The sequence below is a fragment of the Humulus lupulus genome, chromosome 1 (genome assembly GCF_963169125.1).
Source record: "Humulus lupulus chromosome 1, drHumLupu1.1, whole genome shotgun sequence".
NCBI classification, from domain to species: Eukaryota; Viridiplantae; Streptophyta; class Magnoliopsida; order Rosales; family Cannabaceae; genus Humulus; species Humulus lupulus.
In genome coordinates this window covers 141,253,842-141,265,109 of record NC_084793.1, presented here as the reverse complement: position 1 = coordinate 141,265,109, position 11,268 = coordinate 141,253,842, and the positions used below count along the sequence as shown (strand labels likewise).

Sequence of the window (11,268 nt, the reverse complement as noted above, 5' to 3'; positions counted from 1 at the left end):
CTGAATGTGTTTCCAGGTGGTTTGCCAGGGTTTCTTTTATATGAAAGGGGGACTAGAATGGTGATTGGATTAGTGCCAGGGATGGAATCAGATGTAGGCACTGTTTTGAGTGGCTCAACGGAGTTGTAAGAATTAAAGATTTAGTTATTGAGTAAGATGGAATTCTTTAAGGTGGATCTTGGATCTGGTTAGGACCAGCTAGAGATCAGAGAGGAAGTTATATAAAAAAAAAAAAGTAATTGCCTAAGCAATAGGTTGGTTAAAGAATTTGACCAAAACTAGAGTAGAGTTTCTGGTGGGCCAGGTGGCCAGTTTTATGTTTGAGATTTTTATTTCGGAAAGAATTAGAAGGAAAGATGACTCATTGAACTGCAGATAAGAAGGATTAAATGGAAAGTCTTAGTTGGATTAGCTAAGAGTTGTACAGTGTCAGATATGAATTTATTGTGGTATAGAGATCGGACTTGAAATCCAATGGACATTGAGATTAGTTGGGAGATTCTGGATGAATCTCATGCTATTCTTTTATTCTCTTCATTCAGGCATCATGGAAATATAACAGGATATGAAAGCTTCATAGTGGTGGCCTGGGATGGAGAGGGATGTAATGGAATGCGTGGTAAGTTTTTAGCCTGATAGTAGGTCAGATCAGAGTATTAGAAATCAGTGAGGCCATGGTAGCCTCTGAGTATTTTATAATGGAAATAAGATAGCATCGTGATGGGTTTCACGGTGGGATTACCCAGGCTAGTGGGCCAGTATGAGTTAACACTGAGTCATTGTGGACCGGTAGTCCAAGTGAGTTTATTTTTGTCAGCAAGGATAAATAGTACAACTGATCAGTATTCAAATCTCTTTGTGAGAGGGCTAAAGCGCCTTCTTGAGAACTCAAGGTCTATCTTATCAGATGAAGACTCTATTGCGACTTCCAAGTTTTGGAAGGAATAGGAAGGCGATGAGTATATAGATGGAATTCAGTACAGGTTACTACTCTAAGACTGATGGTAAATCAGAGAAAGAGGGTTATCCAATTATTATTGGAAGAACATCTTATAAGATGAATGAGTTGGTGTATATCTGAATCCTGAGGTGGTTCAGGGGACTATTGAGATGACCAGAAATTGAAGATTGGATGCTCACGTCTCAGAATAATTGGTAAAGTTTTGTTGAATTGAAAAGTAGGAATGTGGAATTCCAGGTAAAAGAATGTATCTTCTTTAAAGTATCACCATGGAAAGGGGTGCGGAATTAAGGAAAGCTAAGCCCTAGTTCATCTCGGCGGTTGAATCCTGGATAGGTTGACTCTGGATCAGCCTTATCTTTGGCACTGTCAGTTGTATAAAGTATGTTATGCACTTCCATGCAGTGGACATGGGTTAAAGGAACTCATAAGCTGAGTAATAGGAATCTGAAGGTTAAGGTTAAGTATTCCGGTAAGGAATAACCAGTTCAGACTGTAACAGAAGTAATAAGGTTCTGCTGAACAGAGTGTACCTTGGGTTAAGGTAATGCTATAGAGATAGTGAGGTCGAGGAAGCGGCCCGGAGAATTGGAGTTAATTGTGCGAAATTCTTATTCCAAGCTGTTTGAGTAAATTTCGAGGACGAAATTTCTGGAAGGAGGGGATAGTTGTAATGCCCCGAATTACCTAATAAGGGTTAGGACCTTTATTAGGAGGCCGGGAGGGCCATAATTGATTTATTATGATATTAAATGACTATATGCATGTTAGTGTGAATTATATTATTATATGATGATAAATGCATGCATATGGGAGTATTTATAATTATAAGGGCATTTTGGTAATTTGTCCGTTGTGGGCGTAATTGTGTATTTTGGTGCATGTTTGTGATTAATTAATATAGCCACATTATAAGGTGGATTGGTTCGAGCTATTCGGCATGAGACAATCATGAAATGCAAGTGTTCGGTCTGGTCATAACGGGTTTAAGCTCGAGACTTAGGGTGAGTCTCGGGGTGATTTTAATGATTAGAGCGTTACCGGGAATTAAAGGGTAACGTGATATGATTTATTGGTGTTTGAGAATATTGAGAATAGTGAGAATTGGAGAGCGTTAATTATGATTAACGAGATAGGCTGGAAATGACAAATTTTCCCTTGGGAGCTTTAAAAACCCTTAATTGACCTAGGGGTATAATGGTCTTTTTACCCCTAGGATAGATATAAACTCTTTAGGCTGTGAAGAAGAGGGAAAAATAGAGCAAGTTAGTGAAGCTTACCCGTACCTCCTCCTTCCTTCATCTTCTTTGTGATTTTTGAGCTCTTGTTGAGGATTCTAGCTTGGGAAGTAGACCTTGGGAGTTTGGGAGAGTGTTCCACCATTGAAGAGCATCACAACCTGAGTTTGAGGTAAGTTTCCAGCCATTAGTTTTATGGTATACTCTGTTTTGGCTTTAGTTTTCAGCTTGTGAATTCTTTGTGGAAAGTTGGAATTAATGGAAGTTTTGGTTGGTGTTAACTTGGGTTTTGATGAGGGTGTGTTGTAGATGAAGTTTAGGGGCTGAATTGGATGTTTGGGATTGGTTTGGAAGGTTGGTTTCAAGGAAAAACGCAGGGGAGGAAATCTGGTTTTTGCTGAATTGCAGAAAAGAGCCGCGACACAGCTAGGGTGAGCCGCGGCCCACGATGGGTGTTGAGGAAGAGCCGCCTCTGTCTGAGGGGCGGGCCGCGGCGCGGCTAGGGAGGGCCGCAGTCCTTAGAGGCATTTTTGGCCAGAAATGAGTTTTTGGCTTGGGAATGCTAGCCTTAGGCCTCGGAATCAATCCTACTACCCGGTTTAGTTTGGATTGATGTCCCGGAGGCTAGATATTGGTTTGGAAACCTATGTTGATCATTTTTATTAATGGTGTCCCGTATTTGATTATGACTAGGTGACCGCTAAATGACTAAAAGTTGATCGTTCTCAAGGATCGTTCTTTTATTCATTCTAGCTCGAATCTGAGGCAAGAAAACTACACCTTGTGTATATATGACATGCATGGTTGTACTTGATGCATGTTGGATGTTTATATGTGATGCATGTAATGCACGAGAAACATGTGATTAGGACATGCTTTGTATATTGGGTATGATATTGTTCAGAGCTTGAGCCTCTGTGTTTATGCATGATCCTAATTGTACTAGTATTTGTTAAGTAAGCATGCTGAATGCCCTGTATTCGGATATTGGATATGTGATATATGTTTGGTGGCAATGCTTACTTGTTTATGGCACTGACTAGTCAGGGATACTGACCTAAGAGTCAGAAATGGCATAGCGTCATGAACACCGAGCCAAATGAAGATTATATCTAATCGATATCAGCATTGAATGACTCATATGGGGTATTAATGCTGGACTGACCCTAAGGTCGATGAAACTTATAAGCGCTTGGCTAGTCTAGGACTAGTTACTCAAAGCCAGGGCCTAAGGCCTAGGTGACTGCTTGTCACATGGCTAGGGAACAATGTTCCATGGTTATGACTCTATGGTCATGAGGAAGGTTATGTTGGTGACTAGTCATCATGAACCTATCCTATCTAAGCTAGTGAAAGGATCACTTATTTACTCAACAGGTTATGCTGGTGACTATTTCCCCAGATACCTATCTTGTTAAGCTAGTGAAAGGATCACTTATCTATAAGCTCCGGTGACCCTATCTTCATGTGGCTATTGGGAACGGAACCCACCTTAGTGACTGTACCATTGTCGCTCTCCTATTTGTTTGGATTGAAAGTCCTGGATGATTATTATGATCATTGGTTGATGTGTTATACTCAATGTTACGTGAACTCATTTGCCTGCTGTAATAGGGCTATTTTTGCTAGGCGTGTGCCTTATGATTTGATGACATGTTATTACTGTTCATGAGCATATTAAGTTTTCTTGCTGGGCTTTGGCTCACGGGTGCTATGTGGTGCAGGTAAAGGCAAAAGAAAGCTGGAGCATCCTTGAGTTGAAGAGCTTAGGTGATGAGGTGTACATATGCAGCTGCTCATCCACCACGGCCGAGGTTTGAATGGGAACTAGGGTTAAACCCTGTTTTGCCGCTTAGATCGGCCTGTTGTAACTATTTTCTTGTAATGGTCCTCTAAATTATAATTTTTTTGGGATTCCAATGTATAAATTTAAACGTTCTAGTGAAACGTTACATTTTAACCAAAAATTTTAATCCCTAAATCGCTAATCATACTTAGTTTCACGATTTTGGCCAAATGACTCGATTAGCGAGTTTAGCATTGTTTACAAGGCACACTGTAACGGTCCCTAGAGTTTAGGGCGTTACAGAGTATATGGCTAAACAGATCAAAGGTCTCACTTGTGCCAAAGAACAACTTGAATATGAGAAGGATGGGTTGGAGGACACTGTTAAAAAGCTCACAAAACAGCTTGATGAGAAGGACAGTGAGATTTACAAACTGACTGCAGATTTAATAAGGGCTAGACAGGCTCTGGAGTTTATCCCTCCAGGAACTACAGCAATTAACCACACCTTGCAACTTCAAAAACCATACGGAGATAGAACATCCATTGGTTACAAAATGCTTTACAAGAAAGGGGGAAATTCGGGAATTAATGATCCCTCTTCATCCAAGAACAATGAAGACAAGACTCATGATGACTCATTGCACAATACTTTCAGCCCTGATTTCCCAGACCCTCTAAACAGGTCAGAGTCTCATCTGGACCTACCAAATTGAGATTCAAAGGAAGGAAGACTGTCCTGGATGGTCAGGTTCAAAAGGGGAGATTTGTTCCCTTTTGTCACTTTTGTTATAGAAGAAGACATATTAGACCCAGATGCTACAAGTTGCATACGTATTTGAAAGCCATGATTGATCGTCCAAATAGCTTTCAACAACTAAATCGAATTAATAGGAAGTTGTCATATAGTGAGTGGAAACCAAAAACTAATCTTAGCACGAATGTTGGATTAGTTGCTCACACCTCTCATTCAGCTTTTCACGAAGATCAATGGTACTTCGACAGTGGATGTTCACGACATATGACCGGCAACAGAAATGTATTGGTGAACTATGAAGAAGGAAAGGAGGGAGATGTGACCTTCGGTGATGGGAACAAGGGTCAGATCTTTGGAAAAGGTGATCTGGTGCTAAATGGAGTAGCTCCATTGACTGAGGTGTTGTACGTTAAAGGTCTCAAGGCAAACCTTATTAGCATCAGCCAACTCTGCGACAATGACTACACTGTAAGTTTCACTAAATCTCATTGTCTTGTTGCAACTAATGGGTGCTCAGTCTTGACAGGTAGTAGAACCAGCGACAACTGCTATGCGCTAAGCAATCAAGTTTTGTGCAACAGATCCTTTCTTGATAAGCCAGACCTGTGGCACTATAGACTGGGGCACTTGAACTTTAGAGACCTGAAGAAAATTGTGAAACTTCAAGCTGTTCGAGGGATACCTAAGATGAAAGTCACTAGAGATAGGTTGTGTGGGCCTTGCCAACTGGTAAAACAGACAAAAGCCTCACATCCTCCTGTAAACATGCTACTCACCTCCCGTGTGCTGGAGTTGATTCATGTGGATTTAATGGGACCCATGCAGAATGAAAGTCTAAGTAGTAAATGATTTGTCATGGTTCTTATTGATGATTACTCTAGGTACACTTGGGTAGATTTCCTCAAAGAAAAGTCAGACACCTTTGGACTCTTTTTTAGCCTTAGTTCTCAGACTCCAAAATGAAAATGAATCTAAGATTGGGAAAGTCTATTGGCTTCGAAGTGACCATGGAAAGGAGTTTGAGAACACTGTGTTCTCCAATTTCTGCGATCAGTTAGGAATAAAACATGAGTTTTCAGCTCCAAAAACACCTCAATAGAATGGGGTTGTTGAAAGGAAGAATAGGACCTTATAGGAAATGGCTCGAGTAATGATGCATGCTAAGGACATCTCTAAACATTTTTGGGCTGAAGCAATTAATACAGCCTGTTATATCTGCAATCAAGTTCATCTTAGAACTGGCATGACACAGACTGCCTATGAACTTTGGAAAGGAAGGTCTCCTAATGTCAGTCATATGCACATTTTTGGATGTGTGTGCTATGTCCTAAATGATCGAGAACACTTAGGAAAATTTGATCCAAGGAGTGATGAAGGAGTGTTTCTTGGGTATTCACTTAACAGTCGTGCCTATTGTGTGTTCAACAAAAGAACTCATTCAGTGGTTGAGTCCATCAATGTTCGATTTGATGACTTGGAAAACTCTGAAGAACCAGTGGCAGATGGTGAAGCTCCAGTATTAACTACACCTGTTCCAGTCACAGCTAGACAAAACCAAATGTTTCTTGACACTCCGTTTGGATCACTTCATACTGAACCAACAACGTCAGAGGAACAAGAAGCAGGTCCTAGAGGCTCTAATGGTGATGAGGAAGTCACCAGTGCTCTGCTAAAGGAGACTCAACATGCAAAGATTTATAAGAGTGGACCACCTTCCTAGATTCAGAAAGCTCATCCCCCTGATATTGTTATTGGAAATCCAAATGCCACCATGGTCACCAGAAGAAAAATACAAAATCTGATTGCTTTTGCATGTTACTTATCTCAGATTGAGCCAAATAGTGCCAAGGACGCTCTTTTAGATGAGTTGTGGCTTGCTGCTATTCAAGATGAGATGTTCCAATTCAAACGAAATGATGTGTGGATCTTAGTACCCTTACCTGAAGGAGCTAATGTTGTTGGAACTAAATGGATTTTCAAGAATAAATCGGATGAGTTTGGAACTGTCATAAGGAATAAGGCAAGGTTAGTCGCACAGGGCTACAATCAGGTGGAAGGAGTTGACTTTGAAGAAACCTTTGCCCCAGTTGCAAGGTTGGAATCTATTCGGTTACTTCTTGCATTAGCATGCCATCTGAGAATAAAATTGCATCAAATGGATGTAAAAAGTGTGTTTTGAATGGGATTCTCCAAGAGGAAGTTTATGTGAAGCAACCTCAAGGTTTTGAGGACCCTCAGTTCCCTGCGCATGGTATGACAGACTTAAAGCAAGATCCCCGCGCATGGTATGACAGACTTACTGCCTATCTTGTGTCAAATGGATTCACCCGTGGTAGTGCAGATAATACTCTCTTTATCAGGTATTTAACTGATGGAATATTTGTTGCACAGATATATGTGGATGACATAATTTTTGGGTCAACTTGTCAGAGTGAGGTTACTAGATTTGTGGAACTTATGCAAAGTGAGTTTGAGATGAGTCTAATAGGAGATCTATCTTATATTCTAGGACATCAGATTAAGCAATCAGATCAGGGAATGTTTATTTCTCAGTCTAAGTATACCAAGTCCATGTTAGAAAAATTTGGTTTCACTTAAGTCAAACATGCACGCACTCCTATAGGCACAACATCTAAACTGAATAAAGATGAATCTGGTGACCAGGTAGATCCAACCCTGTACCGTAGCATGATAGGAAGCCTGTTGTATCTCACAGCTAGTCGTCCTGACATTTCCTTTAGTGTTGGTTTATGTGCCCGTTATCAAGCCAATCCTAAACAGTCTCATCTTACTGCTGTCAAAGGTATTTTTAAATATCTTGCAGGGACTATCGAATTTGGTTTATGGTATTCATGTGATACAAACATGTCCCTAGTGGGGTATAGTGATTCTGATTGGGCAGGATCTCTAGATGATAGGAAAAGTACTTCTGGGGGTTGTTTCTATATAGGGAACAATTTGGTCTCTTGGTTTAGCAAGAAACAACATTCTATTTCACTCTCCACTGTTGAGGCAGAGTACATTGCGATTGGCAGCTGTTGTACTCAGCTCATCTGGCTCAATAAGATGCTCACTGATTATGGCCATCCCCAAAAGTCATTGACCCTCTTTTGTGATAGCACAAGCGCCATTAACATTTCAAAAAACCTAGTTCAACATTCAAGGACCAAACACATTGACATACGTTATCATTTCATTAGAAACATGGTTGAGTCTAAATTGCTAACAATTTCTCATGTTTCCACTAATGCACAGTTAGCAGATTTGTTTACAAAAGTTCTTGATGCTCAAACTTATGAACATCTATGAACCAGCATTGGTATCTACACCATCTGAGAGGTTTGGTGTCACGTCTGGTCACATTTTTTTTCGTCATGCTTTGCCAAATTTTTTTTTACCTAAGTTTGTGTGAATTACTTCTTTCTTGGTCACTGCTTCTTAATCACACCATTTTTGTTCCAAGATTTAGAATTGAGCATTTATTTTCTCCAGCTCAAAAGGCTACCATTATTGGATGCAATGGGAAGAGCTTCCTTTGTACCATCATATGCCCTGAGGAGTTTGCTCCTCCTCTTGGTATTTGATGAGCAAAATAAAAAGAAAGGAGACGACTACATCTTTGATGATGAGTGAAAGCCAGTGCTGGGTATTTGGAAAACTCAGAGTGTTTGTTGTCAAAAGAGGATATATCAAATAAAAATACATCAAAAAATGTTTTTAGTTTTGAGTGAGTGGAGCAGTTAATGATTCTTGGTCCACATGAGGTCTTTTTGCACACACAAATGAAAATAATGGCTCAAATCTCTTGTTAAGAAATTTTTTTTGTGTGTTTACTTAGGTAGTGTTTTTCAGAGTGTATCCATCACAAACTTTTCTCTTTTTTTATTGGTAAGCATGGTGTGTATATTTTGACCAGATATTTTTTTTTATCCATGTTGAGCTTATCAGAGCTGTTGTTCATAAATCTCTACTGCCATTCAAGTGTGAATATTTCTTTTATATTGGCTCTTTAGACTTTATTCTTGTTTCATTTTTTTTTCAAATGTCATGTTTGGTCTTTCATATATTAGTTTGGGTTATTTTTTTTAATGGGCTTTGGCATTTTTATTTTGTGTGTACATTTAAAAAAAAAATGACATTTTTCTCATGCACAGTCAATCACTTGTAAGGGACTTCATAAGGTATTTGTATAAGTATAACATCTCTTTAGCTTGTGTGAGTTTTTTTTATAGTGCTCCAATCCCAGAAACCCTAAACGTGTTCAGCATTATGAAACAAAGAGCCAATCGCCGTCGTACGGTTGTCCAACCCTCTCCTGTTGTTGCTGCGACTGTCTCTCCTCCTCCGAAGATGGCTGTCCCTTCTTCTGTGGATGCATCTGAGCCATCTGTAGTTGCCACATCCCCTAATCGGGTTGTGTCCCCTAATTCTGATCCTAGTCTGGCTATGGCCATCGTTCTGGTTCCACCTACCGTCGCTGAGATGTCTCCATCTCCTCCGTCGACGTCCCTTCCCGAGGTGGTGACTGCGTCTGCTCCTCCAGTCAGTCCTACGGTTGGTGTGGTCAATGCCCATCTGCCTTGTTCAGTTGGTAAGTCTTCTCCACCCGTCTTTGTATCTTCCCCTAAATGTGTTACTCATTCTTCTGTAGTGTCTACATCTCCACCTGGTGAGTCCTCTCAACTGCCGAACCCAAACCCACCATCTCCTTCTCCTCCCAAGTCGCCTTCTATGTCTAAGCAGTCCTCACCCAATACTCCCAAGACACGGTCTGCCTTCAAGTCCAAACCCAAACCCAAACCCCATGTTCATGCACAGTCCAAAGGAAAGGGTAAAGTACTTGTTTCATCACCTCCCAAAAATTCATCGGCTCCAAAACGTAAGCCCAAGGACACTCAGTTTGAACCCTCTCCTAAAAAATCCAAGCGTGCCTCTAGCCCTAAGGATTCTGTGTCTTTTGTTGATCCATCCTTTATTCAATACTTTGTTGATGCTACCAAGGCCTCGCATTATTAAAGATGGTTTGTTGTGAGAGACTTGCGGCCCGAATATTCTGTTGTATTGGAGGATTTTCCTGATTTAGTTGAACTTTTACAGTCTAGGCATTGGGTTAATACAGTGTCCAAATTGGTGTCTCCTCATCCCATTCTCATTAGGGAGTTTTATGCTAATTTAGATAGGTCTGTTTTAGATGGGAAAAATGAGGATTGTCTTACTGCTTTTGTGAGGGGTAGTCGTATAAAATTTGCACCATCCACTATAGCTCATGCACTCAAGGTTCCAAAAGTACTTAAACCTGCATATAATAAATCCTACAGTCCAGATCAATCTACCATGGGTCAAGTTCTAACTGGCCTGCCTGATTATGTTTGGGGGAATCATGATATTCCTATAACAAAGTTGACTCATTTCTATCGGGTTCTTCATCGAGTGGCCTTATATAATTGGTTTCCCAATTCTCACCTCTCATCTGTTACACTTGAGATTGGGAAGTTCTTATATGCTATGGGCACTGGAGTGTCTATTGATCTGTCTACTCTCATCTATGATCGAATTTTTGATTTGGCTTCCTCTACTGGTACTCGTAACAAGCTGCCTTATCCAAGCCTGATTTAGAAGATTATTTAGCCTGCCAAACCGCCGTTGACCACTCATGACTTCCAGGTTGCAAATCCTATTTTGTCTAAAAAAATTATGGCAATTCTCAACAAGAAAGTTTCTTCCACTGCTCCTTCTTCTTCGAAGCCGTCTAAGCTCAAAGCTCATTTGTTTAAAGGTTTGTCTGATTCTAGTTGGCAAGTACAATTGTATACTGAGTTCAAGGACTTCACTAAGCATTACAAGAAAGATCAGAAGCGGCAATTGGCCTTTGAAGCATCTATGTATAAGCTTGTTCAGGTTGTCAAAACTATGGTTGTTCAGATTGCGTATGGCTCTCAGTTATCACCTTCGATTGATGTCTCTCCACCTGCATTTCATCGGGACTCCTTTGGCGGGTCTTCTGTTGCTCCTGAGTCTTCTGTTCCTATTTAGGGGGAGTCCACTAGTCCTGCTCAGGTTTCATCTCCGGTGCCTCCAGTCTCATCTACAGTGCCTCCTGCTAACACAGAGTTGGACACATCCCTTCCACCAAAGCTTCCTGATGCTCTTCCTCAGCCTCCTGATTCAACTGCACCTCTCTAGGGGGAGCAATCTAATGCAGTTGTCAATTGATTGTGGTCAAAGATTATGCTCAATGAAGGGGGAGATGATCTTATATTACTTCTCTTGTTATTTTGTTCACGTGTTGCTCTTTGTTATTTTGGTCGTTTAAAACTTTGTTTATTGTTTCTACAGACTCTTTTATATTCTGTTCGTATTTTGGCTGTTTAAGACTTTGTTTACTGTTTGTCCAGACTATTGTTGGTTGCATAGTTAATCTTTTGATTTACACTTTTTTTTTGTCATTGACCATAATTTTTCAAGGGGGAGATTGTAAGGACCAATATTTTCAGTATGACAAATTAGGTTCAGTCGTGTCTAGAAT

General features: G+C 40.4%; 1 protein-coding gene across 1 annotated transcript; it reads left to right on the top strand.

The window, feature by feature from the left end:
• Positions 1-9,011: 9,011 nt before the first annotated feature.
• On the top strand, positions 9,012-10,358 carry LOC133822816 (protein transport protein SEC31-like). Its single transcript, XM_062255261.1, has 2 exons — positions 9,012-9,728; positions 9,840-10,358. Exons 1-2 carry the CDS (start codon positions 9,012-9,014, stop codon positions 10,356-10,358), a joined length of 1,236 nt encoding a protein of 411 aa, XP_062111245.1.
• The last annotated feature ends 910 nt before the right edge of the window (positions 10,359-11,268 follow it).